Genomic DNA, 26,652 nt, shown 5'->3' with positions numbered 1-26,652 from the left:
ACTCTTCTCTAAAACAATACATGTAATTTACAAATGTTGTCATATATGCAGTTGAGAGAAATTCAAGGGAAAAAAAAGCCATGTGTGTTCAGTGTAGGAACATTTATCCCTAGCATCTCTGACTCCTCTTACAGCCGGCCCAGGGATGCTCTGGTGTCAGCCTCCGCCTCTCTCTATTCTTGCTCTTGGGCCATAAAAACAGTGACAAGATCTCTAAAACTCAGCGACTGTAGGATGTGTGGGAGAAAATTCGGGTGACACCATGGTCGGGTAATCCAAACCTACATCTGGAACCATGTTTGGGCACCATTTTTAGGAAGCAAAGCATCAAGTAGTAGCTGCTGGTTCTTCCATGTTGTATGAGGTCTAATGTTCTCCCGTTTGAGGGGGGCTCTCCAATGTGGCTGAACAAGGTAGGATACAGCGTCTTTCCTGTTAGGACAGAAGCAAAAGCCAAGAGATCTCCCTGCCTACTCTTTGGCAGTTAGGGCACAAGCACTGTGATCTCGGCTTCGGAGTACTTAACGAGACATGACAGAGACTGAGGACCAGTGCAGTTTCATTTGTAGAGCGCTACTGCTCACTACTGCTCACTACTGCTCACTACTGAGGGCACTGTGCAGGCCTCGTGTGGGAGGAGGAGGCCAGAGCTGCCCAGGTGATGGGGTAGAGGTCTCAGTTTCCACTCTTTTTTTTTTTTTTTAATTTTTAAAAAAAATTTATTTATTTGACAGAGGAAGATCACAAGTAGGCAGAGAGGCAGGCAGAGAGAGAGAGAGAGAGAGGAGGAAGCAGGCTCTCTGCTGAGCAGAGAGCCTGACGCGCGGCTCGATCCCAGGACCCTGAGATCACGACCTGAGCCGAAGGCAGCGGCTTAACCCACTGAGCCACCCAGGCGCCCCCTCACTTTCCACTCTTAAACCAGATTTCCTTTATCCTCTCCACTTTCACAACTGGGTTCCTTGCTATTCTGGCCATACAATGAGAACTTGGGCCACTGTATAAACTGCTTTTTAAGAGAATTGGCATCATTTCTGCTACCTGTTACCAAGATCTTGATTGATTGTTACCTAACGAGAATGTGCACACTTCCGAGACCCGTCAGCTTTCGCTAACATTCCTCGCCATGAATTCGCTGATGGCGCGTAAACTGTGACCTGCACCTGAAGGGCTTCCCACATTCGGGGCAATCAAAGGGCTTTTCACCAGTATGAATCCTCTTATGCTGACAAAGCGATGAGGAAGTATTAAAGGCCTTCCCACATGTGTCGCATCCGAACGGCTTCACCCCACTGTGCGTCCTGTGGTGTGTGACAAGTGAAGAGTGGTTACTGAAAGTTTTCCCACACACGTGACATTCATAAGGTCTCTCCCCCGTATGAGTCCTCCTATGAATGACGAGATGGGACCTATAGGAAAAGGCTTTGCCACATTCCTTACACTCACAGGGTTTCTCGCCAGTATGAATTCTCCTGTGAAGTGTAAGTTGCATGACACGGCAAAAGGTCTTTGTGCAGTCCTCACAGTGATATGGTTTTTCTCCAGTGTGAACGCTCTGATGCTCAATGAGGGAAGAGAGGCGTACGAAGGACTTCTTACACTTAGTACATGTGTAGGGTTTTTCTCCGGAATGAATTTTCTGATGTCTAATGAGCTGTGCACTTTGAGTGAAGGCCCTGCCACAGTCCTTACATTTGTAGGGTTTCTCCTCACTGTGAATCCTCTGGTGATCGATCAGAGCTGAGGAATGGCTAAAGGCCTTTCCACATTCACGGCACTCGTGGGACTTCTCTCTAGTATGTGTACTCTGATGCTGAGCGAGACGGGCAATCTGGCTGAAGGTCTTCCGACATTCCTTACACTCATGGTCTCTCGCCTGTGTGAACTCTCTCGTGCTGGTTAAGGTGTGCCCTCTGATTGAAAGTTTTACTACATTCATTACATTTAAAGAGTCTCTCTCCTGTGTGGATTCTCTGATGCTGAATGAAAGTTGATCGACGGCAAAAGGATTTCCCACACTCGTGGCACCGGCAGTGCTCCTCCTTAAGGATCTTCTGGACAAAAAAGGTGTGTGTTGGTACAGGAAGTTTTTGCGTATTCTTCACATGTGCTGCTTGTTCGTCTCGTCACTATTTCATGTTGAAATGTTTCCTCTTTTATACTTTTCCTGAGAGATAATTCCTTGCACTCCCACACTGATTCACTCTCTGAAAAGGAACATGTAAGTATATTAATATAAGTAAACATACACACTCCCACTGTTGACAATCTCGGCTTAAAGACTCTAGTATTTAAAGCTATAGATGGACAAGGATGTTGACTGTCATACTATTTGGCAAAAAGCTGGAAACAACCATTAAAAGTGTCTGTTTGAGTTGACATTATGTCCAAATAGTCTGGCTCATTTACGAAACTATTAAAAATAATGAGTTTCGGCTATAATGACTGGAAGAGATAAAGCTGACTGAAAAGACCAAGTTGAAGAGTAACAAGTGTAGAAAGAGATCTATTCTGTAAGAGCAAGAAATAATAAGATCCCCCCTGAGGGTGTGTGTGTGTGTTGTGTGTTAGCATGGATAAAAATGTGAAGGTGCACCTACTATATTATTACCATTGGTCTTCTAGGGTAGCGAGAATGAAAACACGAGGAGATAATGAATTTTTTCTTTTTACAGCAGGTCACTGAATACTTAACAAATAAAATAAATCCATTTTTCTAAGTTTAGAAGGTTTTTATTGTCACATGCTCTAACTAGCCATCACCCGCCCAATCCAATCATTTCAACAGCGAAACACCGATGACACAAGAAAGTGCATAACCATGAGCAAACTGAGAGGCAGGGCAGAGGTCGTGGTGGGTAGGGAGAGAAAAAGTGAAACGAGATAGGATTGGGAGGGAGACAAAACATAATAGACTCTTCATCTCATGAAATTAACTGAGGGTTACTGGGGGGTGGGGGGTAGGGACAGGGTGGCGGGGTTATGGACATTACAGAGGGTACGTGCTATGTGAGTGCTATGAATTTTGTAAGACTGATGATTCACAGACCTGTACCCTGGGGCAAATAATACTTTATATGTTAATTTTTTAAAAACTTTGAATAATAAAAAAAAGAAAGTACAGGGGCGCCTGGGTGGCTCAGTGGGTTAAAGCCTCTGCCTTCAGCTCAGGTCATGATCCTGGGGTCCTGGGATCGAGCCCCGCATCGGGCTCTCTGCTCGGCAGGGATCCTGTTTCCCTTCCTCTCTCTGCCTGCTTCTCTACTTGTGATCTCTGTCTGTCAAATAAATAAATAAAATCTTAAAAAAAAAAAAAAAAAGTACATATCCAAGCGGTACAGATAATGACTGATACAAAATTTCAGAGATACGCAGATATTTGGAGGTAGGACTTTTTTTTTTTTAAGATTTTATTTATTTATTAGAGAGATGGAGAGAGACCACAAGTAGGCAGAGCAGCAGGAAGAGGGAGAGGGAGAAGCAGGCTCCCCGCTGAACAGGGAGCCCGATGTGGGGCTCCATCCCAGGACCCTGTGATCACGACCTGAGCTGAAGGCAGAGGCTTAACCCACTGGGCCACGCAGGCGTCCCTGGAGGTAGGACTTTTTTTTTTTTTTTTTTTAAGATTTTTTACTTTTTGAGAGAGAGTGAGAGAGAAAGAGCAGGAGCAGTGGGAGGAGTAGAGGGAGATGGAGAAGCAGACTCCCTATTGAGCAGGGAGCCCAATTCAGGACTTGATCTAGGGACCTCAGGATTATGACCTGAGCCGAAGGCAGAGGCTTTAACCCACTGAGCCACCAGGTGCCCCATGACTGGTATTCTTATTAAGAAGAGATTACAGGGGCACCTGGGTGGCTCAGTGGGTTAAAGCCTCTGCCTTTGGCTCAGGTCATGATCTCAGGGCCCTAGGATTGAGCCCCGAGTTGGGCTCTCTGCTTGGCAGGGAGCCTGCTTCCCCCTCTCCCTCTGCCTGCCTCTCTGCCTACTTGTGATTTCTGTCTGTCAAATAAATAAATAAAATCTTTACAAAAAAAAAAAGAAGAAGAAGAGATTAAAACACTGACACACATAGAGGAAAGACCACGGGAAGACACAGGAAGGGGATGGCCAACTACAAACCAAGGAGAGAAACCTTAAGAGAATCCAACCCTGCTGACACCTTGATCTCAGACTTCCAGCCTGAGGTAATAAATTTCTGTATTTACACCATCCAGTCTAGGGGGCTTTATTATGGCAGCTCAAGCAGACTGACCTAAGCGTCTTGGCCCAGCAATGACGTCAATTCTCCTGCTCTCTAACAGCATAATCTGAAGACTCTGGACTGTCTGATCACTGTGTAGAACACCGCACTGGTCCACTATGTTGATGACATCACGTTCACGAGAAATGAACACCACAAAGTGGCAAGTGATCCAGGTGACCTGGTAAGACTCATGTGCTCCAGGAGGCGGTGGACAAACCGTATGAAGACTCAGGGATCTGGCATGAAGAGAAGATTTTAGGGATCCTGTGCAGAGGGAGAGGGAGCCTGACTTGGGCCTTGATCTCAGGATCTGGGATCATGACCTGAGCCAAAGGCAGATGCTTCACTGACTGAGCCACCCAGGTGCCCCCCCCCCCCCCCACAAATTCTGATGTTGAAATCCTAATTCTCAGTGGGGCAGTATTTGGACGTGGGCCTTCGGGAGGTGATCAGGTCATCAGGGTGGATCCCTCATGTGCCCTTGTAAAAGACTCCGGAGAGTTCCCTCTCCCTTTCCTTCACATGAGGACACAGTCAGAAGATGGATGTCTGTGAACTAGGAGGCAGGACCTCACCCGACAATGAATCTACCAGTGCCTTGATCATCCACTTCCCAGCCTCCAGAACCATGAGAAGCAAATGCCCATTGAGGTATCTGGGTAGCACAGTCAGTTAAGCATCAGACTCTTGGTTTTGGCTCAGGTCGTGATCTCAGCATCATGAAACTGAGCCCCACATCAGGCTCTTTGCTTAGAGGAGAGTCTGCTTAAGAATCTCTCTCCGTGGGGCGCCTTGGTGGCTCAGTGGGTTAAAGCCTCTGCCTTCAGCTCAGGTCGTGATCCCAGGGTCCTGGGATAGAGCCCAGCATCGGGCTCTCTGCTCAGCGGGGAGCCTGCTTCCCCTGCCGCCTCTCTGCCTGCCTCTCTGCCTACTTGTGATCTCTGTCTGTCAAATAAATAAATAAAATAAACTCTTAAAAAAAACCAAAAAAAGAAATCTCTCTCCCTCTCCCACTGCCCCTCCCCACCACACTTGGGCACGCTCTCTCTTTCCCTAAAATAAATAAATAAGTCTTTTTAAAACAAGAGAGAAGCAAGTGCTTGCTCAATCTGTGGCATTTCTGTTAAAGCAGCTCAAACAGACTAAGGAAGACATCAAATGCTTACGTTTACGTGGGCCAAAGCTGCCAACACTAACCAGGCAGTGTCCTCATCACCAGCTCTCAGGTGGGTAGACCAGCAGCATCTTCCATGAGATGTAAGAGGTGCATCCGGGATTGGGTAAGAACAGGTCTAGAGGGTACAGGGAAGCCGCACAGGTTAAGTGGCCAGACCCCCAGACCATCTACTAGTGACGTGTGAACCCTTGGCCACTCCAAAGCCTGTACAGTCATCATCCTGTTTAACATTCTCTAACCTTGGGGCGCCTGGGTGACTCAGTTGTTAAGCGTCTGCCTTTGGCTCAGGTCGTGATCCCGGGGTCCTGGGACTGAGCTCCGCATTGGGGTCCCTGCTCCTCCCTCTCCCACTCCCCTTGCTTGTGTTCCCTCTGTGTGTGTGTGTCTCTCTCTCAAATAAATAAAATCTTAAAAAAAAATTCTCCAACCTTGGCTCCTACTTTGCCAAGGCGTTTAAGAACATCTCGTAATTCCCTTTATTAAATGGTAAATTCCTTGGTTGGGCTATACTCTCTTAGAGAAAACCCCCACTCTTGGCCATAATTAAAGATCGAATATGTTTATTCATGGAATAGTTTTTTTTTTTATTTTTTAGAAGATTTTATTTATTTATTTGACAGAGAGGTCACAAGTAGGCAGAGAAAGAGGGGGAAGCAGACTCCCTGCTGAGCAGAGAGCCTGATGTGAGGCTCGATCCCAGGACCCTGAGATCATGACCTGAGCCAAAGGCAGAGGCTTAACCCACTAAGCCACCCAGGCGCCCCATGTTCACAGAATAGCTCTTGGATGGATACATTTATCCAGTTACTCAGAGGACAGAATGAGTATTTTTTGCATAAAGAAAACAGAAGCCCTAGGGCGCCTGGGTGGCTCAGTGGGTTAAGCCTCTGCCTTTGGCTCAGGTCATGATCTCAGGGTCCTGGGATCGAGCCCTGCATCGGGCTCTCTGCTCAGCAGGGAGCCTACTTCCCCCTCTCTCTCTGCCTGCCTCTGCCTACCTGTGATCTTTCTGTCAAATAAATAAATAAAATCTTAAAAAAAAAAAAAAAAAAGAAAAGAAAACAGAAGCCCTGACGAGTTTTCAAAAGAACAGCCATATGAATGAAAAGAAAAAAAGCAGGAAGATGAGCCAGTGAGGAACCACCTGGAGAGCGAAGGCAGGAAGTGGATCATTAACTGCGGGAGCGAGGGGAGACTCACTTCCATCTGGAGGCTGGAAGGAATTATTTTAAAAGACAGATGAAAGCCAGATCCACTCTGGAGCTGAACTAAAGGGCCCCCTGAAGGGAGGTGTCCAACACCTCAAGGCTGTTGTCAGAGCAGCCGGCCTTATGCACGTGTCGCCTCCCCCTGCTTGGTTCCTGACTCATGTGCTCATGGAGATCTTGCCTCCTTGCTTCTCATCCCCCACACCTGTTTCCCTTGCTATAGTAGGAAACCTACATCAGGCTTAGAGACGAAATGCCTGGGCAAAGAAAAAGAGACCGCAAACGGCCATGCCATTATCACCCGAGAATTGAGCCCCGCTACCACAGCCCTCAGGAAGAAAAGCCCTTATGAAAACGGCCAAGCAAAGTTTAAAGGTTTCCTGAAAGATGACAACGAGAGAGTTGCCCACTTCTCACTGCTCTTTATGGGACATGGAACAAAAAAATAAAGCAAACACCACAGTAGTTCCCCCAGAGAATTCTACTGGAAGGAAGAAGATCCTCCAGAGACCAGACGCTGAGTTCAAGGCTCGACGCACTTACCCAGCCAGACCAGGTTCTGATAATTCTCCGACATCACCGCTGTGTACAATTTTCTCTGAGCAGAGTTCAGGAATCACCATTCTTCTTGGGAGAAGTTGATGGCCACATCTTGGAACGTTACTGATCGCTGAAATTCCAAACACTTTCTTACTCACAAGGTCTTGGAGAAAAGGGCTAGGTCTTGGCGGAAAGACTTGCACGTGTGGGTGTTGTGGCGTGTCTGGCAGGGTCCAGATCTTTTTTGGACAAGTATACGTACATACGTCTAGACAGTAAAAACCAGCTCTTTGGATAGAAATAAGTATACTATATTTTCCACCAATATGTTAAAACTGGTTATAGGAGTTTGGATTTCTCCTTTTGTAAGAGTATTTCACAATTTTCTAGAATACTGGGAAACAGACTTCCCTAAATCTGTATGTGTGAAATAGAAAAGCTGTTCTCCAACTAGTACGGAAACAAGGGAAAATCTCACTTCTTTTTTAAATTTGCCCTTGGACATGGAATTAAAGTTTGGGGCACCTAAAAATCTGCACTATTCACAAGGCTCTCCATTTCAGTAATGACTTTATTCTTCTCATTTCCCAGCCACTTTGCTAACTCTACCTCTTTCATGGCGCATAGCTGTGTTTTAGCCCCAGTCTGCAAAGGACAAGTCAGTTGGACTCAAGTTCACACATACGGACAACAGTCTCACCACAGGAAAGGAAAAATGAAATCCTAACTCACCAGTGATGTGCCTTCTAGAAGTCCAGTGGTTACCCTCCCCTTCATGGAGCCCCTCTCTTGAAGACCGGAGTCCTGTGGATGCAGAGCTGAGGACAAGAAGGGAACCAAAAAAACAAAACAAAACAAAAGGCTAAACTCTGCTGCCTAAACTCGTATCCATTCCCCCTGTAAAACATCAATCCAGAGCATCATGTCCAGCCACACACCTTCATAAGAGCATTACCGGTTCTTAAAGGTGTGAGAGAGCCTGTTGCAACGTCTCCAACATCCACTCCTCCAAATGGTCCTTGGTAATGATGATGGAACAACACTTACTGTTCTGAGAGCTTTGCATGTATTACCTTGATGCTCTGCTGCGGCTGAAGCAGCCATTCCTCTCTGTCTAAATGTCTCTCCCTGAGAAGGGCTGGATCCTGAGACGCCAGCTGGAGAAAGAGAAGGGAGGGATAAGAGCGCCCAGGGCTACTCCGCAGCTTCTCACATCACTGGCTTATGAATGCCTTGTTCTGAAAAAGCCGCATGGTCACAAGACTTCCCAGTACAGGACAGCTGCCTGGCATCGCTTCTCTTCCGTGAAACGGACCTGGACAGGAGATGAGAACTAATGAAAACAAAACAAAACAAAGTTTCCAGTGAAGTGGCAATGTGGACAATTAGGATAGAGAAATATACATCCCAGGTAAACTCAGACAATAAGGAGAGGACATAATGGGAGGGAAAACCCCTAGTGCTAGGGTCAACAAAGATAAAATACTTAGAATCACAAAAACCTACACAACCATCTTTCGAATATGCCTGAAAGACACAAAGTAGATTTCAACAACGCAAGGATTCCCCTTTTTCTTGGGCAGGAAGACCAACCCATTACAATGGTAAGTCAGCTACTGAAGACGACGTGAACTTTGGCCTGTATATCCTCAGCTAAAGGCAGAAAGAAGGCTCCAAGCTCCCCAGATGATTCTGTTAGCAATCCCGATAGTGCGTGCCAACAGGCAAGGCTGGGACAAAGCAGGTAACAAGTAACATACCGTGGGTACTGCAGTCAGGTTTCCTCCTACCACGGAACCAAGTTTTAAGGACAGAAAAACAGAAATACAGAAGAAACTCCGCGCTGCTGTGCTGTGATGTTATCCGAGAGTGCACTGGTTTTAACCAACGTAGACAGGTTGTGAACAGAGGCACGGGTGGTGGCTGCTTCGGGAGGGAGCTGAGCCTCTCCTTCCCGGCTGCTGGCTGCGTCTGCCAGAGCCTGACCGAAGCGGATAACGAACGCGCACGTCACAGCTCTCCCGGGGACTGTACGGCCACAGAAGTTGCTGCTGAGGCTCTGGGTGAACAATGGAAGGGTTACGTGATCCAAATCTCTGTTGGGAATGACAAGGCTTCACCATGAAGCGGGGGTCTTGACCCTTGGCTGTACCCACTGGCTATCTAAGGGGCATTTCCACTACAGACCAAGCAGGACTGGAGAAAGAAAGAACAAATCTGTTCAGGGTTGCACTGTGGATGTCAATAAGGGTGTTCTCCACCTAGTAGAAAGAAGGGACCCTCCTGGACCCACTGATATTACCATGCCTCATCACCTGAGGCCTCAGAAAACTACTAGAATCTGCAAACTTCTCGATCTCTCTAAAGAGGACATTCAACCAGCATGTTTTGAGAAAGCCCCTAAATTAAGAAGGTAATAGACCTAGAATCAAAGCACCCAAGATTGTCTTGATACTCCATGTGTCCTGCAACGCAAATGTTGGTGCGTTGCTCTGAAGAAACAGCATACTGAGGAAAAAAGGAAGATGCTGGAGAATATGCTAAACTTTGGCCAAAAGAATGAAAGAGGCCAAAGAAAAACACCAGGAACGAACTGCCAAGAGGCAGAGGCTGTCCTCTTGAGAGCTTCTACCTCTAAGACCTGTCAATAATCAGATTTTCTAAAAGTAACAAATAAATGAGACGAGACAGCAAATCTTAAAAAAAAAAAAAAAAAAAAAGATGTGCATATGAACGTATATAGTAAGCTGTATGTTAGGATATCCCATCTGTCCCCTAATCAGGGCTAGAAACAATAACGTCCAAGCAGTAATAAACACACTCGGCCCTACTCAGCCCCACCCCTTGGTTTCTAAGTACCAGTCTCTAGGAAAGAAGGAAGGAGAAGGAAAAGGAATGGGCAGGGGGAGGGAAGGGAGAGGAAAGAAAGAGGGAAAGGGGAGGGTAGAGGGAAGGAAGGGAAGGGAGGGGAAAAAAAACAAACCCCAGGATGCCACGGAGATATAGACTCCAGGGCTAGACAAGCAAAATGCAAAATGTGCCTGTATCATCTCGTTGTGCTAGAAAGGAAGTGCTCATAAAATAATGGGGCATGTCTAAAACACACAGGAACCAAATAGAGGGTGCTCCCCATAGCAAAACCAGGGACAGCTTGAGCAAAACAAGTAATTATGAGTACTTCCTCTCAAGATACTTGTTAATTACAGGGACTGAAATAGTAGCTTCACAATGGAGAAAGCTGTCAGACATCACCTGAATCACATTATCAAAGCAAGCATTCCCAGGTGACATCAGGTACTGCCTGACAGCTACGATGTACTTAGGAGGGCACGTGACTTCTGTGGTATTCATTTCCAAAATGAATAACCTCGACCTAATCATGAGAAAACAGACCTACCGAAGTTAAAGGTCCTCCTACAAAATAACTGACCTAGACTCCGGAGTGTCAAGGTCATGAAAAACAAAGACCTAAGGCACCGTCATCAACTGGAGACTTGGGAGACATGCCAACTAAATGTAATGTGGATTGGATCCCAGAACAACAACAAAAAGTACAGGAGTGGGGAAACTGGCCAAATTAGAATAAGGTCAATAGATGAATGATTAGTTTTTTATCAATATTAACTTCATGTGTTCATGATGGTTATGCAAGATGTTAACTTCAGGGCAGCTGGATAAAGGGATTGTGGGAGTTTTGTACCATTTTTACAACTCTTCTCTAAGTTCAAAATTATTTCCTAATAACATATTTATGTATTTGAGAGAGAGAGAAATGAGCAAGGGAGAGGAGAAGCAGAGGGAGACGATGAAGCAGACTCCATGCTGAGCGCAGCGTGTGCTGGCAGGGCTTGATTCCACAACCCTGAGATCATGACTTGAGCCAAAATTAAGAGTTGGACACCCAACCAACTGAGCCAAACAGGTGCCCCATCATAACAACATTTTTAAAAGAGGGATGTCATGAAACACAAAGACTGAGGAAATGTCAGTCAGGTGAAAGGAGACTAGAGAGACATGACACTTTAATGCAATGTATGACACTCAACTTTCTTTTGCTATAAAAGACATCACAAGGATAATCAACCTAGGATTAAATGACAGAATTATAGCACTGTGAATTTTTTTAAAGATTTTATTTATTTGACAGACAGAGATCACAAGTAGGCAGAGAGGCAGGCAGAGAGAGAGAGGGAGAAGCAGGCTCCCCACTGAGCAGAGAGCCCGATGCAGGGCTCCATCCCAGGACCCTGGGATCATGACCTGAGCCAAAGGCAGATGCTTAACTGACTGAGCCACCCAGGCGCCCTTGCATCAGTGTGAATTAACTGATTTTGATAATTTCACTGTAGTTATGTAAGGAATCCGCACAGAATATTTAGGTTAAGGAGCATCACGTCAGCAACTTACTTTCAAATATAACATATGCTTCATATGTAACAAATTTCATATATAACAAATATATATATTATATATACATCATATATATATTTCAAAGAAACATATATAGAGAGAAATATACGGATAAAGGGAAGGCAGTAAAAGGTTAGCATTTGAGGAATTAGAAAAAGAGGATGGGGAATTCTTTTTACTTTTATTGTAACATTTTAAAAAATTTGAAGATATGTCAAAAAGCAAAGTAATCATCATCATAATAACCTATGTAATAACCTCATTGGTAAGATTATTCAATTTTGTGATTGCCATTTGTTAAAAGCACTTTAGTTAGCTATGAAAAGTAGAGCATAGAGAATATAGTTAATCATAACAACTTGGCATGATGAACAGACGGTAACTCTACCTATTGTGTTGAATGTTACAGAGTTGTTTCATGATAATACTGTGTCACCTATACTTCAATTTTAAAATTTTAATTAATTTTTAAAAATATTTTATTTTTTTAAGATTTTATTTGTTGGAGAGTTCAAGAGAGCACAAGCATGAGCAGTGGGAGGGGCAGAGGGAGAAGCAGGCTCCCCCTTGAGCAGAGAGCCTGACTCAGGGATCCATCCCAGGACCCTGAGATCACGACCTGAGCTGAAGGCAGACAATCAACCAACTGAGCCACCCTGGCGCCCCTAAAAAAAAAGTATTTTAGTCAGAATTTGCTACTCTATTATTTCTACCTGGTTCTATTTCTAGAGCTCATAGATGAAAATAGCAATTTAAATTCCTTTTTACCAGAGACATACTTTCACATATCTCTGCAACTATCTTCTCTCCAGGCAAACACATAGAGATTTTTCTACCCCTTTTCATGAGACATAATTTCCAGACTCCCCACCATTGGCCTCCCAAAGTATAGACCCAGTTTATCAAAATCCTTCCGAAAATGCTGCTCCCAGCATCAAATTCAATCCCATGGTGCTCTAGTCATTACAGGACACAGGAGGAATATGAAGTTTCAACTGAACACCATGCGGTAAAGGAAAAAGTAGATCCCTAGAGTCTCCCAGATGTGGTGGGAACTCCAGCTGTGGTACCACTCCCACCTGGGGTCACTGAACTTACACGGCAAGGAAATGACTTCAGGTTCACTGGGATAAGGTCATTTTCATCTTGTCTTTTGTTTGACCATTTCAATTCTTTCCTACCTCTTATCTTCACATCTTTTTGTCCCTTGCTCCTATCCTCTATTTTTAAGAGAAGTGGAACCATCAAAGTAAAAAGGGTATGAATGAAAAAGTGATTCAGCCAGATATGAAGACGTTTCTCACAGCAACCTTCCTTACAGAAATTAAGTACACAGAGTATTTCCAATTAACAGGTAAGGTATCAACTTGATTTGCTGAACAAACATTTCTGAAGGTATAATGAATGCTTAAGAAGGGCAACGGACACTTGGGTGTAAATGCCAACAGGCCTGCCTACCCGCAGTCCACCAGTAAAGCTAGACATCACCTAAGAGTATGAACTACTGGAGAGTTTCTGGGCTTGGAAAAAAAGGAGAAAAAAAAAAAAATCCTCGGGTGAGCCAAATAATGGAGAAAGAGGACCTGTAGGGTAATGGTAGTTTTCCTAAGGTCATCACTCTTCTGCAGGACTTTCTGAACCAAGTGTAAGGAACAGACATCTTACCACATGCACTTGAGATGCTGCTAATGAAAGAATTTGAGAACTAAGTAAGAGTTTTCAGGTTTTTTTAGTGCGAAAATCAATAAAAGGAAACCTCACTAACATGGCGGGAAGCCAGCGGCAGTAGTTCTCAGGTCCCACCACTCCTGTCAACTGCAGACTAACAGGTGACGAGGGACCTCGCACTTTGAGACTACTTCCCTAGCCAGCACGGGGAGGGACGGTCCCCCCCGGCAGCGGCCCAGCCACGGGAAGCCACTACCCTCCCAACTCCAAGGTTATTCCCACGGACATTCTGTTTCTAACAAAGTTCCCAACTCTCCCGTCTCCCGTATACAGAAGTGTTCTTCTTTCTTTCCCCTTCCTCGCCTTTGTTCTCTGGGCTTGCCTGTGATTTTGCCCTGGTTGGCACATCCCTAACTGCGAGTATTTGCTATTCCTGAGAAAAAAAATTATCTTTTGCCCGTAAAATAACTGATTTTTAATTTTTAAGTTAACATTGGGCAAGTAATAAGTCCAAACATTAAAATTAAATTTGCTTCCTTGAACAATGGCATCTTACGACATACACTTGCAGTTTGTACATATTCCAATAAAGCGTTTGTAAAAGGACAAACGTCGATCCTTGGGGACAGGCAGGCAGGGCCACACGGAATTACCCACACCCCAGTGACCGAGCGGCTATGGGAGGGTCGGCCCATGAAGGTCAGGAAAAGCAGCAGGAGCGACCTGATTTGGGCGCAGGCCCGCGACCCAGCTCGCGAGAGGGCGCTGCGGCGGCACCTGGAGGAGCGCGGACCCCAGCGGCCGCAAGCGCGACGCGTCGCCCGCGGCCCGGCTGTCGAGGCGCGCGCTCCACTGAGTCCGGCGCCTGCCCAGCGCGCGTCTGGCGCAGTGACCGCCGTACTACCGCACGGAGCGAGCCCGCGGCGCCCTCTCCAGCCAGCACAACTGCGACAAAACACACTTCGTCCTCCTCATTGGACAGACTTGAGGGCCGCGGCTGGTTCTGAAAACCCGGATCTCGGGGCGCGGGGGGCAACCACTCCACGGCAGCCAGGCCCCCGCCTGTTTGGGCAGGGCGGGGCACCATTCCCGGCACCGAACCGTCCAACGCTGTCCGCTGTTCGAGAAGCCGCGTCCGGTCTCGCGCGGGAGCGAGCCGGGGCCCGGAGAGACGGACGACGAGCCCGTCACACAGCCTCCGCGAAGCTCCAACAGCGGTCCGTACAGCCCCCACCCGGGCGCCTCCAGGGCCCCACGGAGGCCGCCCACACCCCGACGCTGACCCCCGGCCCCCGCCCGCAGCGACCACCAGTACCCGCGGCCCCCGACGCGCCCCGAGAGCGTCTGCTCCGCACCGCGCGGAAGCCCCTACCTGCCGCTTCCGAACGCCTCTACCGCTCCGCAGAGCGTCGGCGTGGGACTCCGCGCGCCTGCGCAGCAAACCTCCTTCCGCCCCCGCGCGCCCGCCCGCACGCATGCGTGTTCCAATACTCCCGACAGCGTTCCCTCCCAACGCTCCCACCGGAGACACAGGGAGCTGAGGCCCCGCCTCCGCAGTCGCCCGTACGCATGCGCATCCTCGTCCGCAGAAACTTCCCCACACCCATGCCAGTCCCGAGACGGGGAGAAAGGAGACCACGCTTTTTTTGGATAAGGGCTTCTGGTTCGTTCCTAACCCAGGCATTCCCGGTTTTACATTCGCCCCTCAATACTGAAGGTCTGCCTCTGGCTGGGCAGGACGGCGGGGCGTTCGGGACTCGAGACCACGGCGGCGGAGGCACGCATGCGCACACCGCAGCGGAGCGGACTCCCAGAAGCCACCGCGGCCGGTGGGCGAGGCCGGGCTGTGAAGCAGACTTTTGGGTCGACGCCGAACTTCGGAGACCTTGGGCGGGTGCTCGGCCTCCTCTCGCTCCTCGGGGTGGTCATCACCACGCCGCTTGTTGCCAGGACGCGTATGGGGCTTGGGCGGGGCGGCCCGCGCTCAGATCCGCTCATTCCGTGTCCAGCACCGTAAAATTTCCTAAGTGTTGACCTGTGATACGGCTGCAAGTAATGGTGCCGTGGAGGGCTCCGTGGGGAGGACCGTGCGGCCAGGGGCAGATGACTGGAACCTCTTGAGTCTGGTGTTTGGTGAAGGAAGACCAGCTGATCCCCAGCCCTACTACTCGTTGTCCGTGAGCAGCTGGGGATGGAACCGAACTGGTGGCAGGCTCGGGCGGAGGCAGATGAGGCGGCGCGTCTGCGCCCGTGTCGGAGGCGCTGCCAGGGAACAAAACTGAGTAAACTGAAGGTCCGATCGCCTTCGTGAAGCGATGCGTGCACCTGGCAGCGGACGAGCGAGTACCCGGAGCACCGAGGAGGGCCACGTGGAAGGACTTTATCGGAAGCGCGTGGGCCGAGAGGGTTATTAGCAAAAGAAAAGGGTTGTTCCGGGCAAGGCCATCTTCCCTCGGAGGAAGGGCGGGGATCCTAACTAGGTGGGCCACCTCTTCCTTTGGGGGATAGAGGACCCGTGTGACAGATGACCGTTGCGGTGACCCGGAGGTTCCTGCCTGGCAGGTTAAGACTGCATTTCTGGGAGAGGATGAAAGTGCACTGGGGTTAGTTAGTCTGGCCCCGATTTGGTGACGTGGCCTCAGTGACACCATTTGGGGCCAGAGGTTTTCTTTTTAAATGTCTTTAACGTTTGTGGCTACATAACAAAGTCTACCCAAAATGGAGTAGTAGCCAGGGCGAGGACCACTTTATTATGTCCTGTTTCTGAGGGTGAGGAGTTCAAACTGGGCGGGATAGGAACGATTTACCTGTTACTCGGTACCTGCTGGCTTGGATACCGAAGGTGGCCTCTTCGTTCAGAGCGTGAAACCTAAGTCCCGTGGCTAGGCCTCTGTTTTCGCTGCCAGTGGGTTCCTCAGCTTTATTTCATGTACTCTCAGACCCTTCCCTCTTCACTTGGTCTCTTAATGCCTTTCCAGCAGGATGGCTGGACTCCTCCCCCGAGCTTCCCTGAGGATAAAACAGCCTTCTTAGTTTCTGACCTGGAGCTGGCACCGCGTCACTTCTGTCACGTTCTCTTGATGAAAGCAAGTTGTAGGCCCAACCCAGATTCTAGGAAAGGGGAACTGCATTTCGTTCTGGCAAAAAGGGTGAATTAGCCTGGTAGTCTTCCTAGAGATCCACTAAACATAACCTGCTTTAGATTGCCTAAAGTAGAATTGATTACGAGTGGCTTTCAGCAAAGTCTGTGTGTGCTCATATGCATATGTAGGATTCTAGAAACCATTGTGATAGGTATTCAGTTCTTTTTAATCACCCTGTTTATCTTGAACTTTTCCCTTATCATTAAATATATTTTTTTAGATTTTAAAAAAAATTTATTTGACAGAGATCACAATAAGGCAGAGAGGCAGGCAGAGAGAGAGGAGGAAGCAGGCTCCCCGCTGAGCAGAGAGCCTGATGCGGGGCTCGATCCCAAGACCCTGAGATCATGACCTGAGCCGAAGGCAGAGGCTTAACACTCTGAGCCACCCAGGTGCCCCAAATAAATAAAATCTTAAAAAAAAAAAAAAAAAAAAGACCAGTCATATTTCTATATGCTAGCATTAAAAAATTAGAAATTGAAATTAAAATACCACTTACAATACCACCAGAAATAGGATATATTTAAATAATCTGTACACTCAGAACTACAAAATTCAGTTGAGAGAAATATTGAAGAAATAGCTATGTTATGTTCATCCCTTGGAAATCTCAATATTATTAAGACATCACTTCTCACCAAATTTCATTTATATGTTCAGCACCATCTCATTCAAAATTCCTGTAGGCTTTTAAATAGAATTCAACAGACTGATTCCATAATTCACAGAGAAATGCAAAAGCTACAGTAATCAAGACAAATACTGGCATAAAGAAAGAAAAAGAGGTTAATGAGACAGACTAGAGTCCAGAAATAAATTGGTACATACATTGTCAATTGATTTGGGGGGAAAAAGGCAAAGTCAATTCAGAAGAGAGTGAAAACTGTTTTTTCAATTGGTCCTGGAACAATTGGATATGTATATGTAAGTAACAACTTTGATCCATGCCACTTTGTACCATATACAAAATAAACTCCTAAATAGAGCTAAATGTGAAACCTAAAACTAGAAAACTTTCAGGAAAAAGTATTTGTGACCTTAGATTAGGCAAAGATTTCTTTGCTATTTCACCATAAAATATAAAAATGATAAATCTAACCTCATCAAAATTAAGAATTTCTGGGGTGCCTTAGTGACTCAGCTGGATGTCTGACTGTTGATCTCGTCTGGTCGTGATCTCAGGGTCATAGGTTCAGGCCCCATGTTAGACTCCACACCCAGTGCGGAGCCTACTTTAAAAAATTAAGAATTTCTACCCCTCAAAAAACACAACTAAGATAATGAAAAGACAACAGCCTAGAGAAAATTATTTACATACCACAAATGCACATAGGTACTTGTATCTGGAACAGATACAGAACACTCGACTCAAAAGAAGGCAGACAAACCAATTTATAAGTGGGTAACAGATTTGGGCAGATACTTCACTAAAGATTAAGTAATGGCAAATTCACATAAAAACATGCTCAATATCATTAGTCATTAAGGAAATGCAGATTAAAACCACAATGAAGGGTGCCTGGGTGGCTCAGTGGGTTAAAGCGTCTGCCTTCAGCTCAGGTCATGATCCCAGGGTCCTGGGAGCAAGCCCCACATTGGGCTTTCTGCTCAGCGGGGAGCCTGCTTCCTTCTCTCTCTCCCTCTGCCTGCCTCTCTGCCTACTTGTGATCTCTGTGAAATAAATAAATAAAATCTTTTAAAAAATAAAACCACAATGAGATAGCATGATACACATTAGCATCTGAAATTATAGGGAAGGACTATATACCAACATTACAATATTGAATAAATGCTGAAAAATACTAAATTAGTATACTGTTTGTAAGCATATCAAAGTGTATGTTAATATAAAAATATGACAATTGGAAGGAGTAATGTTAATGTATTAGAAATCTCTCTCACACGTAATTATTCACAATTAGGGGCACCTGGGTGGCTCAGTTAAGCATCTGCCTTCCACTGGGGTCATGGTCCCCAAGGCCCCGGGATGGAGCCCTGCACTGGGCACCCGACCGGCAGCAGGGCTCTGCTTCTCCCTCTCCCTGGCACTTGCCCTGCTTGTGTTCTCTATCTGTCAAATAAATAGAATCTCCAAAAGTAAATAAATAAAAGAGCTTTATGCCTAAAGAAATTCCCACATATATGGCATTTAAAGGGTTACTTTGTCGTATGCATCCTTTTATGTAGCTTAAGGTAATAGGTTTCCAAAATTTCTCCACTTACATGGTTGCTTGCCAGCGTGGATTTTCCAAAGAATAATAATTGATATGTAGTATTGGGAGACTTTTCTTTTTTTTTTTTAAAGATTTTTATTTATTTATTCGACAGAGAGACATCACAAGTAGGCAGACAGGCAGGCAGAGAGAGAGGAGGAAGCAGGCTCCCTGCTGAGCAGAGAGCCCGATAAGGGGCTCGATCCCAGGACCCTGAGATCATGACCTGAGCCAAAGGCAGAGGCTTTAACCCACTGAGCCACCCAGGCGCCCCTGGGAGACTTTTCTACATTACCATTTTAATATGGTCTTTAGTGGTGAATGTGATGATGTGAGTCTGCTGATAAATGTAACATGAGTTGAACAAATAAACATTTCCACACTGGACAAAGTTTGTACATAACCATAAATTATTTGATGTTCCATAAGGGAAAAAAAAAACAGTGAAATCTTTACTTATTTATAGGAATTTTCTGTAGCATGAATTCCTTATGGTTGAGGAAGATGACAGTATCTGAAGGCCTTGCCACATTACTACATATATAAAGAATGATGTTGAATAAGTTGTGAACTCTGACTAAAGGCTTTGTCACATTCCTTACATACATAGGGCTTTTCACCAGTGTGAATTCTCTGACATTGAATAATTAGTGTTAAGTGACAAAAAGCTTTTCCACATTCAGTACATTGATATGGGTTCTCACCATATAGTTGCTAATATATCCATGAAACTATGAAATCCAACTAAAAGTATTCATCACACTTACATGGTTTCTCGCTAGTCTGAATTCTCTGGTGATGATAAAGTAGTGAGCCCTGCGTAAAGGCCTTCCTACAAACCTTACATTCATAAGGTGACTCACAAGTATGGATCCTCTGATCTGAGGGAGATACAAATGACAGGCAGATACAAACGCCTTTCCACGTTCATTACATTTCTGACTTCTCATCGGCGTGGATACTTTGATGTTCATTAAGTTGTGTGGTACCTCTAAAGGCCTTCCCGTATTCCTTATAGTCAGGGTTTTTCTCCAGTATGAATTCTCTCATGTTGAATAATTAGGGAGAAGTGACAAAAAGCTTTTATGCATATAGCATATTGATAGAATTTCCCCCAGTATGAGCTCAATGGTGTATGTTAAGTTTTGAGAGCCAAATACAGCATTAAAAAAAATTCCTTATATTCATAGGTTTTCTCATCAGTATGAATTCTCTAAATTTGGGTAAGGAATGAAATAAGACTAAAGCCCTTTCCGCATTCTTTACCTTCATAGGGTCTTTCCCAGTGTGAATTCTATGATGCTGAGGAAGACCAGAACAGTGATGGAAAGACTTCCCATATTGCTTGCATTCATAAGGTTTTTCAGAATAATTTAACTCCTTAATAAGGAACCAGCGCGGAGTGCCTGGGTGGCTCAGTGGGTTAAAGCCTCTGCCTTCGGCTCAGGTCATGATCCCAGGGGCCTGGGATCGAGCCCCGCATTGGGCTCTCTGCTCAGCAGGGAGCCTGCTTCCTCCTCTCTCTCTGCCTGCCTCTCTGCCTACCTGTGATCTCTGTCAAGTAAATAAATAAAATCTTTAAAAAAAAAAAATAAGGAACCAGCATGATGGCCAAGCTGCTTCAAAGGAGAAGTCCATAAATGAATACACAGAGAAACACAAAGAAGTGCTGATACATCAAGAACTGGTTAATGCTATGCAGAGTATGAAAATCATAGCATTTGGGGTTATTTTTTTTCTGCTGGCCAGCAATGTCCAAGTTAAGCTAACTGCATGAGTCTCAGTCCTAATCGATAATAAACAATAAGTCAAACGAAGGTACAAATCCTCTAGAAAATGAAACAGCCCTTGGGCACACTTGTTAGGCAATTTCCTGGCATGATATTTAAAAAAGCATGAGTCTTGGGGCATCTGGGTGGCTCAGTGGGTTAAGGCCTCTGCCTTCAGCTCAGGTCATGATCCCAGCGTCCTGGGATCGAGCCTCATGTTGGGCTCTCTGCTCAGCGGGGAGCCTGCTTCCCTTCCTCTCCCTCTGCCTGTCTCTCTGCCTGCTTGTGATCTCTTTCAGATAAATAAAATCTTTGAAAAAAAAAAAAAAAAGCATGAGTCTTGCCTACCAAAATCCCCTCACATCTGGGAATTTACCCTGATGATACACTTCCAACAACATGAAAATGCACACACACAAGACCATTCATTACAACGCGCTCATCATTTTAAAATACTGAAAACAATCTAAGCAGCCACATCTAGGAGAGTGGTTCAGTAAACTATGACCTACCTATACCTGGTGTTACGTAGCTGCATACAAGAATGAAAAACCTCCACAAAATTATAAATAATTTCCAAGATATATTCTCAAGTGGAAAAAGCTAAGTGCAGAAGGATATATAGAATATGTGACACTTTCTGTAAGAAAGGCTATATAAGAAAATATACATGTATCTACTCATTTGTACACAAGAAATACTGGAAGAAAAAGAATGAAAAAGGGTGAGAATGTAAACTACAGAGGGAGAGGGGGTGAGGTTGCAAGGAGGAGTGGGGGCATCTGGGTGCTCAGTCAGTTAAACATCTGACTCTTAGTTTCAGCCCAGATCATGATCTCGGGGTGGTGAGATCAAGCCCTGCATCAGGCTCTGCATTCAGCAAGGGATCTGCTTGGGATTCCCTTCCTTTCCTCTCCCTCTGCCTCTCTCTCTCAAATAAAAATAAAGAAATCTAAATAAATTTAAAAATCTTAAAATATATATATATATATTTTAAAGATTTTATTTGTCAGAGAGAGAGGGAGAGAGAGCGAGTGCAGGCAGACAGAATGGCAGGCAGAGGCAGAGGGAGAAGCAGGCTCCCTGCTGAGCAAGGAGCCCGATGCGGGACTCGATCCCAGGACGCTGGGGTCATGACCTGAGCCGAAGGCAGCTGCTTAACCAACTGAGCCACCCAGGCGTCCCGATCTTAAAATATATTTTTAAAAAAAGGAGTAGGTAGCAGGAATGAGGGGAGATGCCATACTTTTCTAAAAGTCTGCTTTTTTGTACAGTTCTCTTAGAACAATGGTAATGTTTCACACAGCCTCCACATAAATGACCAAAATAGAATACAAACAGTGATGAGTGAACCTGCCTCTACCACAAACGAATACAGACCCAGTGAAGTGAGTGGGAAAAAAAGAACTAACTTAAGTGTATTTAGAAAGCAGTATTTTGACTATGCACTGTAAGGCTAAAACCAAAAAACCCTCACAAACAAATAATGTACTCTTACCCTAGTTAATGTATTTCTCACAGGGGTATGCTAATAATTACAAAAAGTTTGATTATATAGAATTTTTTAAGATGCTAAAAAGCATTTGACAGCAGAAATGATAGGCTGGTGTAATCTACATCTGAGGATGAATCAGAAGCAACTTTAGGGCCCAGGTCAATACAGAGTCTTACTCAAAATGGAAAATGAGAAAACGTGGCTTAGTTCGTGACACGACTGCCTTCAGCTCAGGTCATGATCCTGGAGTCCCAGAACCGAGTCCCGCATCAGGCTCCCTGCTCAGCGAGGAGTCTGCTTCTCCCTCTGTCCCTCCCCCACCCCCATGCTCTGTCTCTCATACTCTCTCAAATAAATAAATAAAATCTTTTTACAAAGATAAGGTATATGATAATACCAACAATAATTTTTTTTTAAAGATTTTATTTATTTGACAGAGAGAGATCACAAGTAGGCAGAGAGGCAGGCAGAGAGCTGAGCAGAGAGCCCGATGCAGGGCTCGATCCCAGGACCCTGAGATCATGACCTGAGCCGAAGGCAGAGGGTTAACCCACTGAGCCACCCAGGTGGCCCCCAACAATAATTTTTAAAAAAAGAAAGAGAAGAGTGGGTTGGCTGGGTGGCTCAGTTGGTTAAGCATCCAACTCTTGACTTCAGCTCAGGTCATGATCTCAGGGTTGTGACACTGAGCCCTGTGTCAGGCTCCACCCTGGGTATGGAGCCTGCTTAAGATTCTCCCTCCCGAAGTGGAGATGCAACATGGGGGGTTAAGGGGGTAGGAAAAGAATAAATGAAACAAGATGGGATCGGGAGGGAGACAAACCGTAAGAGACTCTTAATCTCACAAAACAAACTGAGGGCTGCTGGGGGGAGGGGGTTGGGGGGGGGTTATGGACACTGGGGAGGGAATGTGCTATGGTGAGTGCTGTGAAGTGTGTAAACCTGGCGATTCGCAGACCTGTACCCCTGGGGATAAAAATATATTATATGTTTATAAAAATTAAAAAAAAAAAAAGAAAAAAACGATTCCCCCTCCGTCTGCCCCTTCCCCTCCCTCTCTAAAAAGAGAAAGGGTGAAAGAACATACAAAATCTGAATCTGGAAAAACATGTCAAAGGAAAAAAATCACTGGGCAGTAACCAAAATAAGTTATTTTTGGAAACATAGTTTTAGATGGAAATAATGACTCAACTATTAAAAAAAAAAAAAGAATAGGGGAGAAGCTGGAAAGAAATAATGTTCCCTGGGTACATAAAGTCATACTTCAAAGAAAGCACCTTCCTCTTTCAATGGAGACAGGCTCGGGGAGTGGCGTGTGTGAGTACAAGAGAGGCCCCTCCAGGAGCTCACGCTGATAGGAGTAATACTCTATTCTGAACACCAGGGACTCTGACAGGCCCTTTCCAGGCATCTTCTCAAAGGGGCTCCATCCCTTTCACCTTCTGGGCCATGACCTATATCGCCACCGCCCTTCTTAATAAACCATCACTCGCCTGGCATGGGCTTCCAGTCACATCTCTTTCTGCCAACCGGATTCCTTCCATTGTTCCAGTAAGGAGATCACGTTGGGCTTAGAAATAGAAAATCCTGTGTACCCAAGAAGAAATGCAGCAGGGTCACAAAGGGGGTGTCTCAGAATTAATTTCCAGTTTCTGGTTACCAGAAAATAAGGCCAGAGAAGAGAAGGAAGTCATTTTTGGAATGGAGAAGAAGCTTCTTTAGGTGTTACCCTACAGAACTATCCATCCCCATTCTGTACAAGCTCATTGAGAGCAGAGTGGAAATTCAACCAGAGTCTTGAAAGGCACCTCAGAAATTCACACCAAAGGCAGCAGATACTCCAGTGGACAAATTACACCCTTCCAGGGTCCTAACATCTGATCTAGAGATTAAGTTGCTTAAGTTCTCTAGCATTCCGTCTCTGCACAAATCCTAGCAGGGTCCGGCCTGCCCCCCTCAACCTGAGAAGACTGTTGCCACATCCCTAGACATCACTGACCCTTGAAACAACGAACCAAGAATGTGTGCCATTGAAGTAAATATTTATGATTAGAAAAATAGAAGGACGGAAACAGACCTGGCAGAGCTGAGGCTGGCGAGCGCAGTAAGGCAACTGTGGCAATCCAAGGGAAGGGTCTGTACTTGGTGTTTCTGTTGAGAGCAGCACAACTTCCTTCATCAGGGGAGAGAGGTCCATCGAAAGACACTTCAAAGAACAAAAAGACCTCAAGTTCAATGCTTCCCCAATAAATTAAACTGTAGAAGTTCAATGCACAACTTCCTAATATGTCTGAATTGTCTTTATTCCTTCTGTTCGGAAATTAGAGAGAGAATATGGGAACACTGGTGTATTTTTAAGAGTTTGCATGGTTTCATAATGTTTCGAGAAAATCCAAATGAGAGAAATGGTTCTCAGGGGCAATTCCGTACCCCCAGAAGGCAGCTGGCAACACCTGCAGCCATTCTGCTTAGCACCACAGGGATGGGGATGTTGCTGGCACCGAGTGGGTAGAGACCAGAGATGCTGCTGACAGTTCACCAATCTATAAGATAGCACAGCCACGAACTACAAGCCTTAAATATCATTAGTACTGAGCTTGACAAATCCTGAGCAAGAGAAACATTTTTTTTCATGGAATCCTTGCAAAATGGTTAACAGAGTCTGTTAGGAAATACGAGTGGTGAATTATTTTAAAATACATTGAAGAGGGGCGCCTAGGTGGCTCGGTGGGTTAGGGCCTCTGTCTTCAGATCGGGTCATGATCTCAGGGTCCTAGGATCGAGCCCCGCATCGGGCTCTCTGCTTGCCAGGGAGCCTGCTTCCCCCTCTCTCTCTGCCTGCCTCTCTGCCTACTTGTGATCTCTCTGTCAAATAAATAAAATCTTTAAAAAAAATACATCGAAGAGTCGGGTTCATCATTGTCTGAATGTTACCTTTCCTTACTAGGTCAACTTCTTTTTTTTTTTTTTTTTTTTAAGATTTTACTTATTTATTTGACAGACAGAGGTCACAAGTAGGCAGAGAGAGCGAGAGGAGGAGGCAAGCTTCCTGCCGAGCAGAGAGCCCGATGCAGGGCCCGATCCCAGGACCCTGGGATCATGACTGGAGCCGAAGGCAGAGACTTTAACCCACTGAGCCACCCAGGCGCCCCTAGGTCAACTTCTTTAATCCAGATTTATTTTCACTTGCTGCACATTTTCCCATGACATTGCACTAAGTGGCTCAACCTTTCTTTTATTTGGGGGCCCTTGAGGTTGAACACAAGATCTTTAGGGACTTTCCCAACTCTGCTGATTTATGATTTTCAACACCTCACACACTCTGGCTAGTCTCACCTAGCCCATCCACAAGTGTGCTTTTCCCTTGTCCCTGCACAATAGAATGCTCATGGGGGGTAATTCAGGCTCACATAGATGTGGCCCACTACCCACACATGTAGCTCAATATCAAATCCGACCTTGGGTCAGGCATCCATCTGGAGCAACTGCAGGGCAATGTCTCTATAACCAAATTCCCAATGCCACCCCCAACCCAAAAGGTCTGAAAAAGCACTGTCATTACATCCTGAGGCTAAGACCTGTCTTAATCTGTTCTGGCTGCTGTATGTAACAGTGTACCCCAGTTTGGATGGCTTGTTTACAACAGAAGTTTGTTTTTCGCAGTTCTGGAGGCTGGAAGTCCAAGATCAAGGTGGCAGCAGGACTGAGCTCTGGTGAAGGCCCTCTCCCAGGTTGCAGATGGCCAACTTCACATTACATCCTCACATGGTGGAAGAGGGTAAGGGATCTCTCTAGAGACTCTTTTATAGGGACATTAATCCCATTTGTCCTGACCTAGTTACTTAAATACCATCACATATGGATTGGAAGAACATATTCGGACCACAGCAGAGACCACCACCACCACCACCACTGTCTATCCTGTCTAACTGGGAAACCCTGGTCTGAGATTACCACTAAAGCATTATTATGTGTGGTTCCTTTAAACACTGATTAGTCCATTAAATCATATTTCACATAGGAGTCTTTAACATTTCACCAAAGCAACGCATTTCTGGTCCATCGAGTCTCCTGCAGAACTGAGTCCACACGAGATGCGAACACACAAACCCAGGTCAGAGAGGGAGGGATTCTTAGCGATAGCTTAGGGTTATTTGATCCTTCCATGCATAGGGTGAAACTTAGGCAGGAAATCCCAAAAAATTTTCCTACATTCATATAAAATAAGCACAGTTTGAGGAAGGAGAAAGAAAGCATGACTCACCTAAGCCACGGCTTTCAGAATAGCAAGGACCATTGAGTCCTCCTCCAGGTTCCTCTCCTGGGGAAGGGTGAGTCCTGAGAAGGCAGAACCAAGGAGGAAAGAAAACATGAACGGTCAGGCTTGCCTTCCAGAACAGGTTGCAATTCTCTTCTTCTCTCATCTCGTGTCCGCCTTCCAATGTTCATGAAAATACTGAGCATTTTGGACAGACTTCGAACACATACCCCACTCCCAAATTCTGCTCCTCCCATGTTACTTGCCCTGCATGATTATAATTTTAATTCTTGGGACACCTGGGTGGCTCAGTACGTTGAGCATCTGCCGTCCACTCAGGTCATGATCTCAGGGTCCTGGCATTGAGTCCCGCATCAGGCTCCCTGCTCGGCCGGGAGCCTGCTTCTTCTGTCTCTCTCTGCTGCTCCCCCTACTTGTACTGTCAAACAAAAATAAAAAATGTTGGGGCACCTGGGTGGCTCAGTGGGTTAAAGCCTCTGCCTTTGGCTCAGGTCATGGTCCCAGGGT

The 26,652-nt window shown here is 45.7% G+C and overlaps 1 protein-coding gene across 1 annotated transcript in view; it reads right to left on the bottom strand.

The window, feature by feature from the left end:
* Positions 1-962: 962 nt before the first annotated feature.
* ZNF582 (zinc finger protein 582) overlaps positions 963-26,652 on the bottom strand; it is a 42,334-nt gene continuing 16,644 nt past the window's right edge. The window contains exon 6 of the mRNA XM_047711690.1: positions 963-1,759. Coding sequence (XP_047567646.1) covers positions 1,112-1,759 — 648 coding nt within the window. The 3' untranslated portion in view covers positions 963-1,111. The remainder of the gene's footprint in view (positions 1,760-26,652) is intronic.

The sequence above is a fragment of the Lutra lutra genome, chromosome 17 (genome assembly GCF_902655055.1).
Source record: "Lutra lutra chromosome 17, mLutLut1.2, whole genome shotgun sequence".
NCBI lineage: Eukaryota > Metazoa > Chordata > Mammalia > Carnivora > Mustelidae > Lutra > Lutra lutra.
The sequence above is the reverse complement of the archived record's forward strand: the minus strand, read 5'-3'. Positions and strand labels throughout refer to the sequence as shown.